At 37.1% G+C, this 26,058-nt stretch overlaps 1 protein-coding gene across 1 annotated transcript in view; it reads left to right on the top strand.

Moving 5' to 3' along the window:
• chek2 (checkpoint kinase 2) overlaps nt 1–25,654 on the top strand; it is a 55,144-nt gene extending 29,490 nt beyond the window's left edge. Inside the window, exons 9-14 of the mRNA XM_069932666.1 lie at nt 4,668–4,754; nt 6,418–6,581; nt 12,590–12,705; nt 13,337–13,422; nt 19,878–19,958; nt 22,352–25,654. Coding sequence (XP_069788767.1) covers nt 4,668–4,754; nt 6,418–6,581; nt 12,590–12,705; nt 13,337–13,422; nt 19,878–19,958; nt 22,352–22,447 — 630 coding nt within the window. The 3' untranslated portion in view covers nt 22,448–25,654. The remainder of the gene's footprint in view (nt 1–4,667; nt 4,755–6,417; nt 6,582–12,589; nt 12,706–13,336; nt 13,423–19,877; nt 19,959–22,351) is intronic.
• The last annotated feature ends 404 nt before the right edge of the window (nt 25,655–26,058 follow it).

Genomic DNA, 26,058 nt, shown 5'->3' with positions numbered 1-26,058 from the left:
AGCAAGCATCAATTATCCAAACCCAGGACATGCTCTGTTCCTGCTGCTACCATCAGGAAAGAGGTATAGGTACCCCAAGACTCATACCACCAGGTTCAGGAACTGGTTTTAACCCATCAACCATCAGACTCCTTTTAGGACTTTTACTTGCACGTTATTTATTGCTGAATTTCTTTCTATATTGCAGTCAGTTTGTTTACATTTCTCTTTGTATATGTATCTTTTTAAGTACAGTTTACAATTACCAGTAAGTAGAAATTCTGCCTGACCTATGGGAATAATAATTTCCTGGTCGTATGTACTCTGACAATCTGAATTTTGAGGTATGCCACAAATGCAATTTGAAGATGCGCAAAAAACTTCATAAAATTGTATCAGGTGGTTGCATTGGGAGCTTGCAGCTGCTTCATTACTATATCAATCACTAGTTTCAGAGCAGTGGTTTTTGTGTCTCTCCTTGCGCCTGTGACAGAGGGCACCTTCATTTGAGTCTGTACAATGGAATGCCATAATTGGCACTAAGCCACTGCAAGACATGGACTGAAGGATCTGTGTTTGCTACGTGTAGTTCTGAATTGGTATGTACTGAAGAGATTGCAATCAGTGAAGTTGGCATCTTTAAATATTTTCCTGGACAGTTGGCCAGTACATAGATGCGACATTCCTGAGGCAACATACTGATTTGCAATTTCTGTGCAAAGTACTCATGATTTTATTTGGTCAAAAGACATAATTTTCTCTTAGCAGAAGAGGAAAAGTAGGCTACATGAATTGTGCAACTGATATCAGGCAAACGTTAGATGGACCATGGGAAACTGGTCCACAATTGACCAAAGTGAGCACTTTCAGTTTCTTGGCTGCCAGGACTGCAGTTTACCATGATTCATGTTTCCTTCTTAGAGGCTTATTTAAAAAATTTAGACATATAGCATGGTAATAGGCCCCTTCGCCCACGAGCCTAATTAACCTACGACCCTGGTATGTTTTTGAAATGTGGGAGGAAAGCTGAGCCCCTGAAGGAAAACCCACGCAGACATGGGGAGAACGTACAAACTCCTTACAGAAAGCATGGGATTCGAACCCAAGTAGCTAGTACTGTAGCAGTGTTGCGCTAACCCCTACTAACAGTACCTTTACATGTCTTTTTTTCAAACCTCATGGCCTAGGACTTAAAGTGAAATAAGGAAGGACAACTAAAAATAATCAACGTGACCAATTGTACTGTTTGTTTGGTGCACTACCAAAATTTGAACTGTTGTAGATGGGTATTTATCATCCAAGCCATTGAAAAGCTATTTTGCTATGCATTTTTTTCCTCTTGACTGTATTTGCCATAAAATATATTGGCATTGTAGCGGGCTGAGTGACCACGTGAGTAAACAGGTCGAATCGCCGCAACACACGGCCGGTCCAAGGTGGCATGGGCTCCCTTTCTCTGCTGTGAAAATCTAAAATGCTCTCAGTAAATTGAACTCTAGGCCTAATTGGAATTTTGTAGACTGGGACTGACACTTATATATGTACCTCATTGAAATAAAAGCCAGCATTCCATTGGCTACCCTCATTAACTGCTGCAAATCCCATAGTTCTGTGGTTTTCTGCAGTATTTCTCCATTTAAATAATGTACTATTTCATCATTATTTTACAGTTATACTCCCATTTTCCACCATCTGTTCCACTCCTTTTTTTAAAAGTCTTGTTTGCCTCCCATCATGCAGACACTCTTTTGTATGTCTGCAAATTTGTTGATTATACTTGGCTTCCTTTAATGTATATCGTAAACAGCTGTCGTACCAACACAGATTCCTGTGGCACCCCTTCAGTTACAGGTTGCTAATCTGTCAATGACCCCCCCCCCAATATTACTATGCTCTCCTTCCTGCTGATTGGTCAGTCTACTATCCCTGTTGCCCTCAAAACCATGAGGTCTTCTACTGTAAAATAATCTTTTGTGTGGGCCCTTTGAGGAATGTCTTTTGAAAATCCAAGATATTGCATCTAGTGACTCCATTATCTACTGATGTTTCCATGAAAAAATGTAATATATTTGTCAAACACTATATTATCCCTCCATGAAGCTGTACTGATTCTGCTTGGTAAAATCAATGATTTGAATGAGGGAATTAAATGTTTTTAAATTTTGTGGATGACATGAAATCATCTTGGATTGAGAATGTAAAGAGGTTGCAAGGTGATTTAGTCATGTTATGGAATGGGTAGGTACATAGAAGATGTGCATAACTAGAGTAGACATGAATTAATCCACTTGGGTAGGGGGGAGGGCATATTTGTACAGAGTGCACTTTTGTGAAGATGTTGGAAGATGACCAGAGTGAATGGTGATTTGTTATAAAAACTCAAAAGTTCAATCATGTTCTTCAAAAGATTAGATATAGCACTCATGCCTAGAGCAGCAACCAAAAACTGTTCATTAATTGGGTTTAAACTCTTTATTACAGACTCAAAGCCAGGGTCACAACTAATGGATGTCAACAGCATTTCCTTTGAGCAGATCGAGCTGACAGGGGTGCCCCTTGTCTCTGGGACTTTTTGTCTTGGCTATTAAACCCTTGGTAGATGCAATTAGGCAAGACCTGGAGATGAAGGGTTTTATGATGGGTCAGACAAGCCACAAAATTAATCCTGTGGTAGATGATCTAATCCTATATTTAACAGATCTGATTAATTCCCTTACTGAATTACAGATTCTATTAAAAGCTTATAGTGAAGTTTCAGGATACAAGGTGAACTAGGGGCGGAAGAGGTGGTGAGGGGGGGAGGGGGGCAAGTGAATTCATCCCACTAATAAATTTTGAGCATGCTGAGTATTAGTAAACAAGTCCATTCAAATGGCTCTTGGGTGGCATCAGATACCTTGTAATAATAGTGGATAATGATCTCCAGAATTAATATAAACTCATTTACCTCCTGCTACTTAGTAAAATTGAACACTCTAATTGGTAGGTCAACTGTAAAGATGAATATATTGCCACAAATATATTTCCATTCCTTGACATTCCACTATCTCAAACCTCTTAAAACCCTTAATAAGAATGTTGGATAATATCCTTGGAACTGTAAGATACCATGGAAAAATTGATATGGGATTACAGGTTAGGAGGCATCTGGTTGTCTAGTTTCAAAAATTATTATTTGTCGGGCTAAATGAGATTTATTTTTGATGAGGGACGATACGCCCTCCTGGGTACAAATTTGATTGCACACTCTGAAAGAGAAGGTGTATAATGATTTCATGTATAAAATGGAATTCCAGAATTACAGCCAGCCGAACAGACAACCCCATTTTAAAACACTTGGTTTAGAATGTGATATAAGACCTGTGGAGGCTCTGGATTGAAAAGGGGATTGTCACTGAGGGCACTTTTAAGACAAAATTAACTTGTTCCCATGACTTTGAACAACAAAATTTTGGAAGCCTAGTATCATGAGGGATACAACATCTGGAGGATCATTATGAAAAAGGACAGCTGAATAAGAAATATGACTTCTCCAATAAGACCTATTTTTGTTATCTTCAGATACAATCCTTAGGGCCACTTTGGGGCCTGAAATGACTACCAGGACTCACTAAAATAGAGAAACTACTCCATGAAGGAAATGTGTATATTTCTTGAATATATTTTTTATTGATGAGAGAGAGCCCAAAGCCAGGTTTGCTCAAGTCTAGGGTGAGATGCGAGTCATACCTAGATACAACAATTGACGAACCACTCTGGTCAGATCTGTGTCAGGAAAGTTTGATTGGTACTATCAATGTCATTAGAGTATCTGGTCTATTATAATTTCATCCATCAACTGTACCTCTCCCCACAGAAATTACACCAATATAAACCTGAATTATCAGAAATGTATTTTAGGTGTGGTATAGAAGTTGTTCCCTTTTTACATTCTACTTGGCTTTGAATGAAGGTGAAGCCCTTCTGGTATGACCTCTGTGATATCCTAACTAAGATCACAGGAGTCACCTTCCCAGTAGGCCCAGAGCTTTGTCTCTGGGAACTTTACCACGGTTGGTAGACTACTAACTAATTCTCAAATTTACAGAAATTGCCTTGTGTGTGGCCGGGAAATGCATTGTTGGAACATGGAAGTCTGACTCCCATGGATAGCTGGTCTTCGGAGATGAATAGCTGCATTCCACTTGAAAAAGTTACATACAATCTCAGGAAAGGATTCCTAAAAATCTTACAGCCCTTACTTAGAACATATAGATACCTCACTGGCGCAAATAGAGAGTTATGATTGCTACTGGCTAGCCAGTAGACCTCTGAAACGATTTTAACACTGTGGTGTTATTGCATCTCCATATGTTTTATTGTATGCACTAACAATGGGATGATTTTCTTTTTTGTTCTTTCTCTGTTTAATAGGACTTGTATAGAGGGGAGGAGGCAAAGGGAGGGTTTTTTTTTTTGTTTTGCATTTGGTATGATTATTAAGTACCAGTATATTAAAATGATAAATAAAATATTACAAAAAAAAGACCTGCTCCGTTCTATCAAGTACAATGCAAAGACGTGGGAATGAGAGCAATAATAGTGTTGATGTGAGGGAATGGAGTAATCTATCAAAAAGATACTTGAATTAATAATTCAAAATAAGAATGATAGTAAATATTTCATTCTATGATTCTTTCTATTTGCAGTATCTTCATGACAATAATATTACACACCGAGATCTCAAACCTGAAAACGTGTTGCTCAAAAATAATGATGAAAATTGTCTTCTTAAGGTAAGGATTAGGATGTACTTTGACATCATCTGCTGGCAGAATTAAATTATTGATATTAAAGCACATCTTACTTTTGCAGGTTGTAGTGAAGTTTTGTGAAGGTAAAATGATGCTTGGACCTATGTTGTTCTTGTCTAAAGTATCTTGCATAGTGATTTTTTTATTTACATTCAAGGGACATGGGCATTGCAGGCTGAGCTGTCATTTAATTTAGTGAAACACGCCAGTCTGCAGATGTTGCGATTATAGTGAAAACACACCAAAATGCTGGATGTACTCAGATGCAACATCCATAGGAGACAAAAATATATTGCAGATATTTTGGGCCTGAGCTCTTCTTGGCTAATTGAAGCTGCCCAAACTTCAGTTCTTTCTGTCCTGGTTCCTGCTGATGTTTCAAAATATTGCTTTGTGGGTTATATATATTATTCCTTCCCAGGATTGTTATACTGTCTTACATAAAAAGCAAATTTAAAAAATGTGTTGGTGTATTTGTAGAAGTAGCATTTAGCTGTTCAGAATATCTTCTCGTCTGGCATCACCTGAAAGTACCAAATGATCAGTTCTATTTTGTAGATCTGTGAATAATTGAATGTCATGTTCATGAATACAGTGCACAGAATGGAAGCTGTATTTGCTGCAAATCCCACGTACAGAAAACAGTGTAAGGAGAGGAAAAAAATGTAAAAGGAAGAGAGAAAAAACACAAATAATATTTAATTAGTCACTGTGTGAAAAGAAATGTGTTGAGTCAGTCGCCCAGTCAGCTCTTCAGTGGTATTGAAGAAGTGTTATGGTAAGGGCAGTGCGTGGGTGGTCCAAGAGCCTCATAGCTGTTGAGGAAAAAATCTTGTTCTTGAACCCGGAGGTGCTGGACTTCGGGTTTCTGTACTTTTTGCATGAAAATGGCAGTGTAAAGAGAGCATGGCCAGGGTGATAGGGTCCTTTGTGATGTTGGCTGCTTTCTTGAGGCAGTGTCTCACATGTTGTCATCAGTGAATGGGAGCTGCTAAGTTTTAGGCATCTTTGCCTAATCATTACTGCAGGAATAGTGATTTATTGTCATGGATGGCTCATTATGGCAAATGGGGATTTAAAAAAATCAGTAATGAAAAGTTAGAATCATTTTAAATTTACCAATAAACTAGCAGATTTTAAAAAATAACCTAATTTCTGGGAAATCAGCTGTTCTGACTCCACCTGACCGAAGTGACTCTGGACACATCAGTGAGATTAATTCTTAACTGTCACCGGCAAACAATGTTGGTGAACAAAGGTAAAATAGAGACAGGCAATTAATGCTTACATTGCTAGTTAAAGTAGTGTTCTGTGAGTGCAGAAGCCTTGGTACAAAGCAGACGTTATAGCTTGTCTATAGTGTTTCCATTTCACATGTGAGCAATTTGGTATAAATAAATTTTCCTTTGACAAAAAGTTTTTCAAAGATGTTGAAACCAGGTTGTGGAGGGTAGGGTCCATTAAAGCCAGGTCAATACAAGGAGTACCATGTTATAGTCATCAAGGAACATGGCACTCTTCTTTTGTAATTCATAACTACAAAATAGATTCGAGTCTTGTTGCCACACTGTTTCACTCGAAAGTTTGTAAATAAAATATATTTTAAAATGCCTTCTTGCCAAATTGAATTTAGTTTATTTTCAAGATTACAGACTTTGGCCTGTCAAAGATTGTTGGAGAAGCCTCACTGATGAAGACATTATGTGGAACACCCACTTATCTTGCTCCAGAGGTGCTTTTGGGTGCTGGAGCAGGCTCTTATTCTAAAGCAGTGGATTGCTGGAGCCTTGGTGTCATACTTTTCATTTGGTAAGTGACTTTTAAAAGATGGAAATTGAGATTGTGAAGTAAAATAAAACTATTCATAATTTCTACTTTCACTCTAAATTGAGATGTCTGTTGAAAGTGATATTGCATTCATTTTGGATATTTGCAATTCCTGATGATAGACAAAGCTTTACAACTAGCTTTTTGAAACACATGGTGTTTTGAAGAAGAGAATTGCTGTCTATTTTGAATATCTCAAAGAGAAAAGGTCACTAGAATTTGATGGTTTAAAATATATTTTTTGTTTTTGCTGATTTTAACAGAAATTTGTGTGGATCTACAGATGGTATTGGGAATTTATGTGCATTGGGGTGCACTTGGTCTTTTAATTGGAATGAAAGGAATGGGAGACAGTGCATCATTTTCTTTGTACATCCTTACTAAGTAAATTCAGATGGGTGATTGGATACTGGTTTTGCACAAGTGAGAAAATGCATTGAGAAAATGTTCTAACTTCAAACTGAAAATACCTATTCTTAATAAAATGTTCACATTTTTTACAAAGCTCTTCAAATTTTATCTGACTTCTGAAAGATTTTGTTTTAATTAAATGGACAATTGACAAAATGAAAACAGAACTGTTTACTGAGTTTGCACTATCTGAAGGTAGCTAATCTTATTCCTTCCACTTTTATATGATCTTCAATTGATGTTTTGTCCAAAGATTTGTTGATCTTGAATGTACAATCCAATGGGTAGAGAATTTCAAAGATTCATAATGCTTTCTTTTAAAAATATTTTTATTAAGTTTATTATTTTATATTTTTTTATATTTATTTATTTTATATAATTGTCTACAAGTAAGCATGCATGGGGAAAAGCAACTTGAAAAAAGTAGATGACATCAATAATTGCTTATAACTCAAATTGATTGAATTGATCCATGTGAACCCTTTTATTGAAATAACTTCTATAAAAGAAAGGAGAGAAAAAAACTAAAATTAGAGCAAACTCTAATCTAACCATCTAACACCTATGTGGAACCACTGGCGCCCCCCCCCCCCCCCCACAAGAACAGGCAACATCAGGAAAATACAATAATTGTTAATTCTTCCAATTATTAAAAAAAATTCTAAGAATGGGCTTCACAATTTCATAAATTGAACTTTCTAATATTATAACGAATTTTCTCTAAACGTAAATAGGACATTACATCATATAACCACTGTGTATGAATAGAGGATGAATCATCTTTCTATTTCAATAAAATTGCTTATCTGGCTATTAACGTGGTAAATGGTAAAACTTTTTTCCTGATATGCCAATGTATGTTTCTCTGAATCATGAGACAAAGCAAACAAAGCAATTAACAGGGAAGGTTCCAAATTAATCTTAAGAATCGTTGATAGTTTGGAAGATTTATTTACAGTATCTCTAAATTTTGGCACTCAAAACGTATGGATCAGAGAAGCTTCAAAAATTTTACATTTCGCACATAATGGATTAACATCTACATAAAAACGAGATCATTTAAGTCTGGACATATGAGTTCTGTGTACCACCTTAAATTGTAATAAGCAGTATCTTGCACAAAATGAGGAATCATTAATCAATCTGAGAGTAGAGTACCAATCTTCATCTAAGAATGTTAAATTCAAATCTTGTTCCCAATCATTCTTAATCCCTGCCAAGGGATCTGAATTTAAATCCAAAAAATGCATGATGTTAATCCACCTTGAAAATAAAACTGTAATATAAAAATGAAAAACAGATCAAGAATAGAAGTGTTGGAAATTTGTGGAAAATCCTAAAGCTTTGACTGAACAAAAAGTCTAATTTGTAAATATCTAAAAAGGTGTCTATTGGAAATTTAGCTGATAATAGTTCAAAAGAGGCAAAATTATCTCAAATAAAGAGATAATTAAAACTTTGAATGCCTATTCTATGCCATTCCTTAAAACCTGCATCCAATAAAGACTGTGGAAAATGATGGCTGTCTGTAATAGGACTAGCCAGTGAAAAACCATTAATTCTGAATTTCCTAAATTCAACCCATATTTTCAATCTATTTCTCATTAATGGATTGTGTGTTAATTTGGAAAAGGAAAATGGTAAAAAAAATCCTAAAATTGGCAACATTTTTTTTGGAGAACTGTAATTCCATTTCTACCCAAGAGGTGCAATTCACTGTCTTATCCAAATATAATAATAAAAGTAGACTGTTCCTTTTCTAGAATTGTGTCCCTTTCAAAATCTGATGGTATTATACTTTCCTTTTTATCCAATTTTGGTATTACAGATGTTTGGCACTTTGAAACTTTACTTGTAGAGAATATTCCTTTTTATCTAATGTCCATTATTCTTATACGAAGATTGATTACTTTTTAATTGATAATCAATTAAACTCCCTGACTAAATCATGTGAGTATCAAAGAATAGTTATTTTAAATCTTGCCCCAGCTATCTTGTCTTTGAATTTGTTCAATAATTCCTACTTTTTAAAAAAAAAGACTTAATACTACTCTTCTTGCTGACAGAATTTTTAGATTTTATGGAGCAACAAGTTCAGTTCTTTTTTGCTACTAATTCGTCCCCAATGATGTCCAACTTGATTGTTTGGGATACAATGAAAACATATTTAAAAGGGCAAATTAATTTGTACGTAGCCAATAACAAGAAAAAAGACTAATAAGGAAAGGCTAGACTTAATTAATTAATTAGTTTAAGCAAATTGATTTACAGTTTGCTCAAAGCAAAAATCCTGAATTATATAAGGGAAGAGTAGAATTTAAAACTAAATTTTCTTTCTACTTATCCAATTGAACAGCAATTGTTAAGAAGTAGAAGTCTTTTTTTGTAGCCGTGCGGAAAATCTAGTAAGCTACTAGCTGGACAATTAAAAGTGGTTTTTGCTTAAAAAAAAATATGCATGTGATGGTAATATGACAACATATTATTTCAAAATAAATGAGACCTTTTACCTTTTAGAGAATTTTACTCTAACCTTTATACATCTGAATTTAAGAATGATTATATTTCAATGTTGGAATTTCTGGATTGGTTGAATTTACTGGTACTTTCTCAAGAGAAATGTGCAAGTTAGAGAAACCTATTTTGCAGGAAGATATAGTAAATCTCTAGGACCAGATGGATTTCCTGCAGAATGTTATAAATCCTTCTCCTATTTAAATCTGTTATTGACTGTCTCTTTTAATGAAGAGAAGGTATCTATCATTTAATGAGGCTTGTAGCTCTCTTATTCCTAAAAAAAAGATAGAGCCAACTGAATGGTTTTCTTATAGACCTATATCGTTAAGGGGGATGCAGCATTGGTTGAGGATCAGAAAGAAAAGTTCTAGTAGAAATTTTTTTTTTAAGACTGGAGAGAACTCTGCAATGGAGTTCACAGTTGTTAGTGTTTCGACTATTGGTTTTTGAGGTGTGAAATACACTAAACGGTTCTCATTGACCACTCCCGGCCCGGGTCTCAGCTGCTAACGGTCGGGCTGAGCGAGCTGCCGGGGTTTGCCTGGCGACGGCGGCCTGTGTTCGGTACTCGGGCAGTGGTGCGGGCAGGCCCGGTCTCGGCTGGCTGTCTCTCCCCACGATGCGGCCGTTTTCTCAGGCGGACTCTAAACCACTCTTCTAGATGTGGATCTAAACCACTCTTCTTCCAAACATTCTTGCACTCTTCTCTTTGGACTTTATGGAATTTCACTCATTACAACTAAAGGCTTTAAACTCATATTTAGAGTAGCAAATGCTGCTGCCGCCGCCGGAGGACCGAGGATGCGCTGCCGCCGGGGGGGCCCGAGGACAGGTCAAATCACAGGGACTAATGTGAAAGGTCCCAGCAGTCAAACTGCTGTCAAACGGTCAACCAGTTTACCTACCTCGGCTGCACCATTTCATCTGATGCAAGGATCGACAAAGAGATAGACAACAGACTCGCCAAGGCAAATAGCGCCTTTGGAAGACTACACAAAAGAGTCTGGAAAAACAATCACCTGAAGAAACACACAAAGATCAGCGTGTACAGAGCCGTTGTCATACCCACGCTCCTGTTCGGCTCCGAATCATGGGCCCTCTACTGGCATCACCTACGGCTCAGAGAACGCTTCCATCAGTGCTGTCTCTGCTCCATCCTCAACATTCATTGGAATAACTTCATCAAGAAGTACTCGAGCTGGCAGAGTCCGCAAGCATCGAATCCACGCTGCTGAAGACCCAAGTGCACTGGGTGGGTCACGTCTCCAGAATGGAGGACCATCGCCTTCCCAAGATCGTGTTATATGGCGAGCTCTCCACTGGCCACCAAGGTAGAGGTGCACCAAAGAAGAGGTACAAGGACTGCTTAAAGAAATCTCTTGGTGCCTGCCACATTGACCACCACCAGTGGGCTGATATCGCCTTCAACCGTGCATCTTGGTGCCTCACAGTTCGGCGGGCTGCAACCTCCTTTGAAGAAGACTGCAGAGCCCACCTCACTGACAAAAGACAAAGGAGGAAAAACCCAACACCCAACCAACCAATTTTCCCCTGCAACCGCTGCATCCATGCCTGCCTGTCCCGCATTGGACTTGTCAGTCACCAACGAGCCTGCAGCAGACGACATACCTCTCCATAAATTTTCGTCCGTGAAGCCAAGCCAAAGAAATAAAATATCGTTAAACATTGATATGAAGATTATATCAATGGTTTTAGCATATAGATTAGAAAAAAGTTTTACCACTTATTATAGATGCAGACCAAACTGGTTTTATTAAAAATCGTTATTATTATCATGTATATTGATTATTGAACATTCTATATCTACCTTTCACTCCTTCAATAGAATGTGTTCTTTCATTAGATGCTGAAAAAGCGTTTGATTGGGTGGAATGGGAATATCTATTTGCTGCACTAGGTAAATTTAATTTTGGTCCAGATTTATTAAATGGATTGAATTATTGTATTCAGGCCCCAAGGCATCAGTCCACTCTAATTTGCAGCAATCAGATATGTTTAATCTCACAGAGGTACACGGCAGGGTTGCCTGTTAAGTCCTTTGCTTTTTGATATGGTATTGGAACCATTAGCTTTTTCTCTTCGACAGTGTAGAGAATTAATGGTATAATTAGAGGAGGAATTAAACATAAAGTGTAACTTTATGCAGATAATTTACTGCTTTTTATTTCAAATCCTGAAATTTCTATACCAAATGTTAATTTTGTTTGATAGATTCAGTCAGTTCTCAGGTTAAAAATTAAATTGCCTCAAAAGCTGTTTTTTTTTGTAGGTTATTCTAATTTTTCATTTAAAATAGTGAAAGAAAATTTACCATATTTAGGAATTACTGTTATAAAAGGTTATAAAAACTTATTGCAAGATTTTCTGGTTATTACTCAATAAGATCAAACTATCATTGTTGGGTTGGTCACCTTTATCTATTACAATGATGGAATGTATTAATTCGATTAAAATGAATATTTTACCTAAATTTTTCAAGCATTACCAATTTTCGTTCCCAAATCCTTTATCAGCTCACTGGATTCAGCTCTTTATATTTGTATTTGTATATGGCAGATGAAAAAGACCTCTTCAAAAGACCACATTATCACTTCCAGATTTTGGATTATATTATTGGGCAATTAACATACATAATGTTTTCAATTTTAAAAAAAAAATCCAAATCTCAGCTATGAATGGCTAATCTTTTTATTCTGAGAGAATGCCCCTATTTTTAGATACAATATCCAGGAAAGTGGTTTATCTGCATCCACCCTGTTAAGTCTGCAGAAGATTATAATTTGTTGTGTGAGATGTAGTTGTTACGGCTTCTGTTTAAAATGTAGCCACTCCAGTTAGGAATCTACCTTGCTGTTGTGGACCAATAAATTTTTGTCATGGTAAGTTTTTTTTGATGAGCAGCAGCACTTGATGTTACTAAGTGGTTGGGTGGGGTGGGGAGGGGGGGGGGGAAGAATTTGTCTTGCAATGTTTGGTACAAAGTTGGTAAAGGGTCCTCTTTTAGTTACTGAAAGCAACACTATTTAACTGTCTTTTTTAAGTTTGGCAGGGTATCCACCCTTTAGTGACCAAATCAAGGGCATGACACTGAGGGATCAAATCATAAAAGGTGATTACAGATTTATCCATGATCACTGGATAAATGTCTCTGAAACAGGTAAGAATGAAAGTTCAGAAGTTGTTAAAAATAATCTTTACATTTGAGTTGACAATGCTGAGCCACCATATTTGAAAATAAATGGTAGTTTGCCAAAAGGATTTGACAAACAAAAACTCAATTTTGTATAATAATTTTGTTTTAGTTACAGTCCTTTAAGTTTTTGCACAGCCTTGTTTCCCTGTAGGAGGTCAGAACTTTGTTTTCCAGTGATGATTAACATGCAGCAAGCTATGCAAGGTACTTTCTGGTGTTTGGCTAAATTTTTAATCTAAAGGAGTACACAATCTAAAGGAAAAGAGGAGGAAGAGAAAGTCTTTTTTTTAAAAAAAGAAAATTTTACAAGGGGAGAATATTAAATGAAATAAAATTGTCTTGTTCTTGTCCAAATCTGATCTGTCATTCTGGTATACCAATCTTTTCAGTGTAATTGCTAGAATCTCCGCAGTTTTTTGCTAACTGAATCATAGATGCTGCCCAACCTGCTAAATATGTTATAAATCTCTTTATTGTAGAATTTCTGGAAGTGTAATTTGATTTTTCAGTTGTGATGTTAAATATGTTGTTTTAAAGATGGTTGTTTTGTTGCCTGTTTTCCTGCCAAAAGACTAACCATTTGGTTCTTCTATAGCAATTGATTTGGTGAAGAAGTTACTTATTGTGGATCCAGAGCAAAGGCTCTCAACAGAAAATGCACTTAATCACCCATGGATGCAGGTAGCAGTTGTTTTTAAAACTTTATACACGTTGAGTGACTCAGCAGGTAGTGCTGCTACCTTGTGGTTCAAAGATCTTGGTTGGATCCTGACCTCCTTTGCTGTCTAGGTGCTATTTTTAACCATGTGAATTTCCTCTGGGTACAATGTTTTGCCTCTCATCCAAACAAGAGGGAAATGATTTAGTTTATTGCTAATTGATAGTTGTCTCTAGAATAGTATGGATCTGAATGGAGTTGATAGGTATGTGTGATAGACTAATTCACAGGGAAATAAGTAGGGACATGAGATTGCTCTAAAACTGGAATGGATTTGATGGGCTGAAAGCCCCCATTGTAAAAAGAAAATGTGAACTTGTCAGTATCAGCTCATGACTTAATCTACTGACAACTGCAGATCAGATTTTCTTTTATTAGTTTCAGGAAGAGAGATGATTCTCTTTCATTGGAACGGTTCATCAGCTCAAAATACATGTTGTAAATACTCTATCTAGCACAATCATATGGAGTTTTAAAAATTAATAGCTGGCATCCACGTGTTTAAAATGAAAACTAAATCTAACCATAATGGGGGGGAAAAATACTTTTGAGGATGGTTTAATGTAAAAGTGTTTTCTCAGCAATATCTGGAAAAGCTTGCTTGACTGTTTCCCTTAAGTGTGGAGTTTTGCTCCACATATCTTTGTTTGTTTTAGTTTCATATTCCAACTCTTAGTACTGCTTTAAATATCCTCTCTGTGAGATCCACATGATTATTGTATTACCCTTGTATTCTTGAACCTTTAAAGATGTGTATCTGCCTCACTCTACATTCCTCCTTTAGTTAATGAGGGTGAAGACATGAAAGAGCTTTACAGTGCCATTTGCGAATCCTAGACTTCCTACTTTGACAGTGATAATTGTTGCTGGCGACACCAATCACGCCAACCTGAAAATGGTCTTACCAGGTAACATCCCTGGTGCATATGAGGCTGCATTTCGCCCCCACCTTAGTTACTCAGATCCATCCTGCTAACCCCTCTGTACAGACCGCTGGCAAAGCAAACCAGGTCAGTTCACAGGGAGATCAAGACATGGCCGAGGGGGGCCACAGCAATGCTACGAGACTGCTTCAAGACCATGGACTGTAGAAGAGTCCATGTAAACATAGAGGAGTACATGAGCTCAGTGACTGGCTCAGTGATGTCACCGAGATCAAATGCTTCACCCCTCTGAAATTGGATTCTGGACTTCCTAATGGAAAGACCATAGTCTGGGTCAGTAGCAGAATGTCAAACACTGTCATGCTGAGCTCCGGCGCACCTCAGGGTTCCGTGCTAAGCCGACTCCTGTTCATACTACTGACCTATGATTGCATTTCCAGATCTAACTCCGGCATTATCATCAAATTTGCAAATGTCACAACAGTATATGGTCTCATCAGCAACAACGATGAGTCACACTGCAGAAAAGAGGTAGAAAATCTTGTGAAATGGTGCGAGAGTATCAAGTGGATTCTCTACATGGACATGACAAAGGAGATAATTGTGGAATTCAGTAGGACCATGAATAAACATTACACCACTACACATCAACAACTCTAGTAGAGAGTGGAGAGCACCAAGTTCCTTGGAGTTCAATTAACTATGGACCCATTGTGGACACTCAACATCTCCTCACTTGTCAGGAAGACACAACAGCGACTGCGCTTCCTGAGAAGATTGAGATGGATAAGGCTAACAGCCACAATTATGTCAACCTTCTATAGGAACTCTATTGAGAGCGTCCTGGCCAACTGCATGACCAAAGGAGCTGCTCACACTAACCATCTAAGATTCTCATATATAAACAATATTTATTTGTATAAAATACTTGCCCAGCATATGTATTATTTATCTCTTATGTCTGGTTGTGTGTCAGCATATTTTTCACTGAGGACTGGAAAATGTTGTTTTGTTGAGATCTACTTGTACAATCAAATGACAATAAGCTTGATTTGAACTTGTAAAAATCCCCATTATCTGGTATTCATTCAACCAGAAACTCAAACAATTGGCAAAACAAATCAAGGAAATAAATAATTATAAAGAACAAGTAAGAGTTTAAAAAAAAATTAAAGAAAAGTTTAAAATTGTAAAAGTAATGTTCTCTGGAACAACACATAAGTCCTTGGTGAAGATGGGAGCAAACATTCAGCTAGTCGAACGCCCCAGTTGTGTCCTGTCCGCAGCAGCTGTTTGAATAAAGTTGTGTTTGAATAAAATGGCGTGTGCAGTATGAAGAGCCTGCTAATGCTGCTCGCTGCTAGAGTGACTTTCCCAAAGTGTCTCCCTTTCCCTGCCTAGTAAGTCTTTATATTTAGTTGTAGTGTATTATTAAGGAATTGGTAAGGCTTTATCTGTAAACTTTGGGGGGGGGGGGGGGGTGGAAAGGCTAATTATGATGCCCACATGGTTAGCGTAGCGGCTAATGCAGCACTGTTATAGCGCTCGCAAATGGAGTTTGAATTTATAGGTTTCGCTGAGGGCCTGTGGAGGTGAGTCAGTTTGTCAATGTGAAGAAGGTGCACTGAAGGCCTGACTGGGACACTGGCATGGAGAATCAGGCTGCTCCAACTGTCTGACCGGGGACACCAGGATGAAGAGCTGGTCAATGCCACTTGCTGCTGGGGTGACTCTCCCAAAGTGTCTCCCATCCCTGCTGATTAAGTGTCTTTATCCTCATTTGTGTCAGGTATATTAGTGAAGTTTTATCTGTAAACAATGGTGGGGGGGGCGGTGATGGTTAATTATGATGGTTGCACAGTTAGTCTAGCAGCTAGTGCAACATTGTTACAGTGCCAGTGACTGGAGATTGAATTTAAATTGACATTTTGTAAGTTACAGGAATTACTTGATTAAAGTGAACTTTACATTTGTTCATATTACTTTATATTTTGAACTGTCTTTTGTCTTTTAAATTTAATGCAGGTGTATTTGTTGGCCATTGTAAGAGTGAGTCTCAGTTAACTGAAAAATTTGCATTTACTGCATCTGCAATCCCTGCAGTTTCCTTGAAGATCTTTTTGAGATGAATTCATTTTGATTTGTATTTTTCCACTGATTTTAGATATCCACGATTAAAGCAGGACTCTTTGGCCCATTTTTGGTTTGCTGTTTTGTCAGTTGCCCATTTACACAAGGCCCATTTTGTTCTCTCCACGTTGCCTTAAAGTTTCTCCGGACGAAACCAGTGCAGTCACAGGGAAAACATGGAAACTCCATGTAAACAGCACTAAGACATCCCTTTTTATAATGGACAAACCTATCTGCAGAAACTGATTTGGCTGTACTTAACAATACCAATAAAATACTATAGTAAATTGGCTACTGTATATTTCGGTGTATAAAATGGTATTTGAACTTTAAAAATATCATCCCAAAATCAGGGTCTTCTTGTGCGCCAAGTATAAAATCCAAACCTTAATATCCTGTGGTTTAGAGAGTCCTCCATGGCGATAGAGAACATAACTCCTATGGCCCTCCCACTAAATATTTTTCTCCTGAAACTTGCATTTGGGAAGCTGGATTAATAGTAATGTTTTATTAAAACAAAGAAAATATTATAAAACTGTCTAACACCTTAAAATAATAGCACAACAGTCGCTGTTTGCTATCAGCCAGGGTTCTGTGTGCTTTCTGTTTACACTTCCTTGTCGGGTCAATCACAATAAATCTCATAGTGACCAGTTACCATATACCTAGGAATAAATGTGCAATGAGAGGAGGCACTGCACACTTGCCGATTCAAGAGGAGCACGTAGCAGACACGGACAGTAAGCTTTCATCAGTAAGTGCCAGACTTGGGATCATCTTATGTAGTGTGTATAGCTCAAAACCTAGATTTTAAGTGGAAATTCTCAGGGTAGGGGTGTTTATACAGCAGTCTTGTATGCTGACATTTCCAGTAATTATCTAGTTCTTAGTGATAGCTTTCATATTCATAGCAAGATTAAATGCCTTGGCCACTTCTTCACCTTACTTTCAGCTTTTTGGGATGTGTGCCATCTTAGCAGGCCCCAATCAGTGCGAATCGACAACGTCACCTCCTTCACGCTGCATGCTTATTTCCTTGCTCTACTCCCTGTCTCTCATGACTGTGTAGTCAAGTTTGACTCCAACTCCAATGCAAATTTGCTGATAACTCCACTGTTGTTGGCTGAATTAATGGAAATAATGAGTCAGAATACAGAGTAGAGTTTGAGAATCTGGTTGAGTGGTACCAGAGCAACAATTTTGCTAATCCACTTCAAGATTTAGGAGCTTATTGTAGATTATATGAAAGTGGAGGGATTTGACAGGATCAATGGGATGGAAGTGGAAAGAGTTAGAACCTTAGGTCCTGGGTGTCCATATTTCAGATGACCTGTCCTGGAGGCAGTGCATCAAGGCAACTGAAGAAGGCACACCAATGCCTGTACTTTCTCAAGAGTCTGAGTAAATTTGGTTAAATACTCTGGTCAAACTTCTTCAGGCATACTGTGGAAAGTATACTGATGGGTTCCAACACAGCCTGGTTTGGACATCACAAATGTGGAAGGCAACAGAAGGTTTTTTAATATATATAGAGCCAGGTCCATACCAGCTTTGACTCCCATCCATTGAATGCTCTAACACCACAAAAGGATTGTCTTCAGTATTGCTCAGCTACTTTTTCCAAACCTTGGATTTTTTTTGTATTTGTCTCTTAATTCAAATAAATGGAACAATGTACTTGTTTCTGTGTCTTGTAAGGTAAAACATCATGAGATGGGAATGTGTAAGGAGTTACCCTGGGCAGGGCTGTAACAAGAAGGGGAGGTGTCCTTGTACTCCTGTTAGGTAAAACATCATGAGATGGGAATGTGCAGGGCTGTAACAAGATGTGAATGCATCCTTGTACTTACAAGATAAGAGAGACATTGATGGATTGAGAGGCAGGAAGCTAGCAGGGAAAGGATAGCAACAGTTTTAGTCATTGGACAAGTAATGATATGATGATGTTCTAAGCACATATCCAAGGGTATAAAAAATCACCATTTTGCTGATAACGGCAGAATGCATTCTCCGACTAACATGGTTAGTCGCAAGTGTTACAATCCGGTAATAAAGAACAAAGAACCCTGATTTCAACTCAGTCTGGTGTTTGTCTCACTCATTCATGAACAAAGCAGACCTAACAGTCTGCAGTTGTTTACAAATAGCTGTTCAGCTGCAGCAATCAAGAATGCCAGTGCATACATACATTATACAGTGTATCTTATTGCACAGGGATATGGACAAAGGGACTGGTCTAATTACATTGTAAAAGCCTGAGCTATTTGGCCTCTTGTGTTGAACTATGATTTTGTTTATTTTGTCAAATTAAATTGAGCCATTGTTACCCCATCTACTTGTGCTATCACATTTTATTCTTGCCATTATTTTCCTCACATTCTTTCATCATTCATTTCCATGAAGGCCAAACATTTTTAATGTGAAAATCTGGGAGCTTCCTTTTCTTCTTATCTGGCTTGGCTTTTTCAGTCATGTTTGAAAGAAAAGGTTTTGCTGGTTCTAGTGCACTCAAATCCAACATTAACAGGTGGTGGAACTGTGGTGGTGGTATTGATAATAGTCATTTGTGCACAGCAGAAATATAATTATGTTAAGATGATCAATTTCAATAATAATTGAGGATTGGACACTGGGAATAATCCCTCTCCTCTTCAAAATAATGTCAAAATCTTTCTCAAAATGAATTTTTAAAAAAAGTTGCATTGGCGGTGGCCAGGAGATGTATAGCAATTACATGGAAATTTGAATCCCATCTTAAAATTGATTGTTGGAAGAGGGAGATGAGAAAAGGTGACTTGTAATATTAGATATGGGTATGATATAAACAAAAATATATTAACCATATTTAGATATTAAGGGCTTGGATATCTAATGTTTTCTCTTCTACATCCTACCACCACTTTTTTTTGAATCTTAATGGTTGAACCTTATCATGTTGGTTTAATTCTACTGTTTTATTAATACCCTGTATCTCATTGGGAGTGTGTGTGTGTGTGTGTGTGTGTGTGTGTGTGTGTGTGTGTGTGTGTGTGTGTGTGTGTGTGTGTGTGTGTGTGTGTATATTCTTTTTTCTTTTATACTTTTTTTCTTCTTACCTTTATGTTCAGTACAACCATTTATTTTTTATTCTATTTTGATAATTATGAGTATCATTTGGATACGATTCTATATTGTACTGTACAAAACTATAAATAAAATTAATAAAAATCTTTCTCAGAAGATGGCACTTTGCCAGTGGAAGTCCTAATAGTGGACTAGATGTTCTGCACAACTCTCTGGAGACTTGTCTTTCATAAAGTGTCAATGCTACAAAATATAAAATGTTCAGCTTCATAATGTCTATTGTGTTGACTAGGTTTTATTTTTGACTTGTGCTAAATGCTTTCAATGCTGTTTTAAACTAGGATGAAGATATGAAGAGAAAGGTAAAACAGCTGATGTATCCACAAACTGAATTAATGTTGCCCCCAGGCATAGGTGAACAGGTAAGAATTGCTTTCGTTTAAACTACCAATTTTCTTCATAGTACTTGTTCCTGTACAATTGGTTCATACTTGATTATAGTGGGTTGGGGAAAAAATAGTGTAATTTAGTCTAAATTACTAATTAATTTATATTGGTCAGATCAGTGTTTAAATTCACAAATGAAAAAAAAAGACAATGCTGCATAGCAATAATCAAAATTGTAAATTAGATGAACAAATTTGGAAGGATTATGATGAAGCAAAATATATTTCCATTTCAATTAGAATTTAATGTATACACTGTGGTATCTGTAAGATTAATTGCCAAATGAATCAATGGAGGTATGATTTGATTTGCCTATCTTTGTTTTGACAGGCACATATCTGTAATGGTGTCTTGTCATTGATCAACATGACCAGCCTCTATAATTTTGTATAATCCTGAAAATTAAAACAATTAGAAATATATTTTATCAGTCAAAATTATTAAAGGAAAATCTGTCAAGCCTATGGATGAAATATGGAGCTGGTTAAGGTTTTTTCAAAATGAAAGGATGTGACTAGCTAGAGGATCAGAGAAGGTTCAGAAGGATGTTGGTCGGTTTGGAGGGCTTGAGGTGTAAGGACTAGATTGGCTGAGACTGATTTTTCCCTTCCCCCACCCTGGAGCAAAGGAGGCTGAGGGGTGACATGAGTTTTATGAAATCATGCGGGACATGGATATGGTGAATTGTCAGTCTTTTCTCTGGGGTACAAGACTCTAAAACTAGAGGGCAATAGATTTAAAGAGGACATGGGTGGGGGGGGTGGTTGGAAGAGTCTTTCACAGAGAGTGTGGTGAGTACATAGACTGAGCTGCTGGAGAAAGTGGTAGAGGAGGCTGCAATTACAATATTTAAAAGCCATGTGGATGGGTACATGGATAGGTAGGATTAAGAGAGCCATGGGCCAAACACAAGCAAATGGACAACAAAGGAAGGCAACTTGGCTAGTTTGAGTTGGAGTGAAGGGTCTGTTTTTGTGCTGTACCCTGTATAACTGTCTCTCTGAAAAGTGAATACAAATACTGAAAGTAAATGGAAACATTCTCTGAAAAGAGAATGGGTAAAAGATAGTTGCACACTTGAGGTCTGTGCCAAATGAAGCATCTTTACACAAGAAGTCACCTGCAAAGGTAAATCTTTGATCTACCATATTTTTTTTGTGAGACTCAACATTAAATTTTGTATGTGAGCTGACTGTTTATTGGAGTGACATTTTCTTCAACATTAGAAGAGATTTTGATCAATTTGGAACAAAGCAGATGGAGAATGGTAAAGATCTATTCTAATTTGCACTATGCAGCTCAATTCTGTGTTTATTGGTGTACATTTTGGCTATTATCCTTGGTAAAATGATAAAAATGCATTCAAGCCCAACTATTTGGCATGTGAGTGGTACTTTTCCATCTTCAGTACTTTGCTACTTCGGAGTTAGGCCTCTAATTTGTTTTCTGCAGCATAGACCATTTGACTGATGATTATGCTTTTCCAATTGGCTTGCATATTTTTATTCTATACATATGTCCAACTTCCTTTTAGACTGCAAAATAGTTGTGAATGTAGCTAAGGCTATCGCACAAACTAGCCTCTCCTCCCCATCCACATCCCCCTATCGTCCAATGTGGAGGCAAGAATGTCACCAATGCAGTCATGATTGACCCTGCTCAATGTTTGTTTTTGTGCATCATCTAAATTTTGGATTCCGATCCAATTCATTGGTGGTTATGAAAACGTTTAGTGCCTAACTCCTTTTTCTGATTCATTCCAAGGTTTTGCATTCTTGAAAATGACAGACTTAAAATATTTAAATTTCATTCAATTGATGAGAAAGGAGATAAAACAAGATAGCAAGACAGTTGGATAAAGTGGCTGGGAGGAGTTGGAGGGAGAGAAAAGCATAGTTTGTTCATTTGGCTTTTCCCTGCATCTCTGCACATAAATAAAGTGACATTTTTGGTTCATTATTTAATTGTGACACATTTAAATCCACACTACCAATAAAATTGAAAGCAGATGGCTTGCCCCTAAGCCTCCCAATATATTTATGCCTATTCTCGCCATTGTAAATAATTGTTCAGTGGTAGAACAAATTGGGAAAATGTTGTCAGTGCTTTGGCTGCTCAATTTTATTTCTTAATTATTGTCTGGTTCCCCGTGTGGAAAGCAAGACTACTTGTACCAATTTGTTTTATGCCTGTGTTAACTTCGTACATTTATTAAACTTTTTTCTCTTTTCGCTTGAGAAACTTGCAATTGTATTGGGGAATTTGTAACACTGGGATGCTGCTATTATGTACTTTATGAAATACTTGAAATATTTGCTAAGGTTATGGCTAGGAAGGGCTTGATTGAACAAGTTTTCTTTTGTTTTAGCCATCAACTAGCAGAAAAAGAGCACATGAAGAGGACTGCCCTATGCCTGCTAAACGACCCACACATTCTGCTCTGAACAATGCCTCTAAGGAGTAGAGAAACAAGTGGACGCAATGTAACATTTACCTCTCACTTGTGAGGAACCAGGAAACTGATTCCACTTGATTTATTCTGGACACCAAGTCCATTTTATACAAATTTTTTTATGTTTATTCCTTCAGTGTTTCTTAAAAAAATTAACTGTAATGATTGAAATTAAGATATTTCAAATTAGAATCATACCTTGCTATTTGGAGATTGCAATGGAAGATTATTTGCAGTCCTACTGAAGAGATTTTTAAAAACTTTTTTTGTGCTTTCTACATTAAGGTATTAAAAGTTTAAATTCATGAGGGATCAAATTTTGTACAAAAAATAAAGTGCTGCCTTTACACTGATCAAACCAGTGAAAATTTGCAATTAGGTGGCAGGGGAAGTGAGATCGAATCAGAATGATGTTGCACCGTGCTCAAAACGTGAGGTGCAAAATTTGACAAGAAAAAATTAGGTTAAATTACCACTTTAATCTCTGCTGCTGGTAATAATTGATGAACGCTGTCAGTTGACCTTGTGGGGCTGGATCCCAAAGTTTATTGGCTGACAGCAGCCTTTTGCCCTAGATGGTGAAGGCAGAGGCACTTTAGAACATGATAGAAACTGGAGATTTCTTGATTTTTTTTTTGCCCTACAGAACTGCCATTTTAACTTTCTATCATTTTGTAGGTGAAAAATTATTCTTGTAATGTTACTTTATATTGGTAATCCAGTGCTGAAAAAAGTATTTCCATCATGTATTGTTCTGAGCCATACAAATCATGATGACCCCAGTGTAAAATCCTTTGGCCCGAGGTAGAGGAGATTGGCAGGAAGAGGATTAATCTTTGTTCTTTGGATCTGACTAGTTAGAGGTGAACATCAGCTGTTTTCCAAGAATTAATGTCTGCTGGAGTGTGCGTGTGGAGCTTGGGTTGTGTCATTTCATGCTAATCTTTTTACTACCAGCCTAATGCTTGCTATTCTGATGTAGACATGAAATTGCATACCTTACTGAGATACTGGAGGTGTTCCTGCACTCAGTGTTTCAGGCCATCAAGAGAGGCAGAAGTGGAGGTGGAGGAGCAGATAAACTGGAGCAGTCAGTTTTTGGAAATGCTATGCAATATTTACAGACAAATTAGAGTAAAATCTCTTTGTACCAAAGTGACATGAATATACTATGTTTTTTTCCTTGTTCCTTTATCACACAAACTTGTCTGTTATTTTGAAAAGCTATAAGACCATTCTGAGGCTATATTGGCCCAAATTCTATTGCTGCCATCTAATCTTTTCTGTTGATAATTATTTTTAACCTGTCACAATGACAACTTGCATTGCAACATGAACCTAGCTTCATTTGAGTTAACCAAGTGAGAGACTAATTTAATACCTCCTCTCCCACATGGACCCCCAATTACTGGGAGTGGCAGCTTTCCTTCATTTTTTTGATTTGTCTACGTGCTGTGCTCTTGTTGCTTCATTTATGTAGGTTCAATCTTCTACTTTGACTTCAACCTGGTGGTAATTCATCCTTTAAACTGGTTCCAAAATTACCTGGTCAAGTTTGAAATGTTCGGCAATATCTTTTGCGTGTCTTTTTTTTTGTTCCTTTCGAGTCCAGTAGTTGTGCTATTTGATAGCTTCATCTGCCAATGTACATTGAAAGGTGGCAGAGAGCTAAGAACAAAGTGTTAACTTGTCTTTTTTTTGGGGGGTGGGAAAACATTATTGAAACTAAATCTAAGAACAAATTTTGAGAATGTTTATTTTCAATATGAGATGCAACATTGAGATTCCACCAGCAATACTATATCTTGTGTTCTTTTTTGATTGCACTTGTTCAAACTATTTAGTTTCAAAGATAGTTAAACTTTGATTTAGTGCCAGTCAGATCAATAGATCACATGTAGATGTAACTAAGAATTTGGCTTTTTTAAAAAAAGGAGGAGGGGGATAAAAACCATTTAGAAGCATTCTTGAGCCTTGATTTGTTTTGTTCCATTTTGTTATAGATAAACTGTTTGGAGCCAATTTTGAATTTGCCTTTTATTGATTGTTAAATTTTGGGTATTCTATATTGTTGGAATCTTCAATGTGGTTTTGCTGCATAGATGAACTCAATCTTTGGGGAAAACTGATTAGAAATTTTTTTTGGTATTTACGTGGTCTTTGCTCTTTCTCTCCATGCCAATTTGATGGACTGGCAAATGAAAAATGGCATGAGGTAATTTTAAATGTCTTGCATTTGCCCTTTTGAAAACTCAGAAGGTTTGTGTTTAGTGTACCTCAAAGCTTACTACATTAAAGTTTTATTTTGAATTTAAAAATTGATCAGTGGTCACTAACCTTCCAGCTGCAACTTCCTTATATTGAGAAGTAGCCTATTAATCTTAAGCATAAATGAAACACCACAGTCTTATTCACACAGTATTCATAATTAGTGCATGGCAAGATGTGTCTACACAATTGCGCTAAAATTTGAATTATTGCAATACAATATGATGGATTTACTGTAACAAAGCAAATATTGGTGAAGCAAGTCAACTTTAGCATAATTGTACAGGATTTGAAACAGTTGACTTTCCACAGCCCCCATTCTCACACATAGCTCATAGTGACACATGATTTGGATCCAAGCATTGCTCAAAATGACATGTCCAATCCCCGTGCATTGAATTCCAAGCTGTTTGCCTGTAGAATTTAGTGATTTTTGAATCAAAGTATTTTTAAGACAACCTGAAGGGATTGGGCAGCATGGTTGATGTAGTGGTTAGCGCAATGCCTTTACAACGCCAGCGATTGGGTCTGGGGTTTGAATCCTGCGCTGACTGTAAGGTGTTTGTACGCTCTCCCTGTCTCTGCATAGGTTTTCTCCAGGGGTTCTGGTTTCCTCTCACCATTTAAAAATGTTCGGCGGGGGGGGTTAAGTTGATTGGGGGTAAATCGGGTCACACTGACTCGTGGGCCGAAATTGCCCATTACTGTGCTATACATCTAAATAAATAAATAGATAAAATCTGGACTTGTCAGGACCCAATCCAAATGTGTGTTCTAACAACTCCAGTTGCTGTTTTATCATTTTACATTTCTCTCATATTTTTGAGAAAGATTGTATGAAAAATTTTGTAAGTTAAGGCTGATGAACATTTTGTACAGATCAATAAATTTCTACGGCAGTTATACCTTTGCATTATGTTTGGGCAAAATAAAATGTTTCATAGTATCAAAGCTTTTGCTGTTTACTGGCAAGTTCCTTGTGGACAGAATGGCATGGAATCTAAATGTTATTCCATATCTTACAGCAACAAATTGACTTGTGCATGGAGCATGGTAAGCTTGCTTTAATATGCAAAGTACAAAAGAATATTACTGTAGCTTGGTGTATACTAGGAATCAGTTCTGTTTATCCTTTAGTAGTTGCAGCTCAAAACTGATGGGCAGATTTTAAAACCTTGAAGTGATGCAGCACAGGAGAAGATCATTGGGCCCTTTCATTTATGTCAGCTTGAAAAGAACTGTTCCTCCTGGTTAATGTTAACTGTCTCTCAGCTCCAGACTTTTCCTTGCATGTATGTTTAGTTTTTTTTTGTAAGTTGCTGTTAAATTTGCTTCTATTGTCTTTTGAACAGAGC

This window comes from Narcine bancroftii, chromosome 4, assembly GCF_036971445.1.
Source record: "Narcine bancroftii isolate sNarBan1 chromosome 4, sNarBan1.hap1, whole genome shotgun sequence".
Lineage (NCBI taxonomy): Eukaryota > Metazoa > Chordata > Chondrichthyes > Torpediniformes > Narcinidae > Narcine > Narcine bancroftii.
This window is presented reverse-complemented; position numbering and strand designations above follow the sequence as displayed.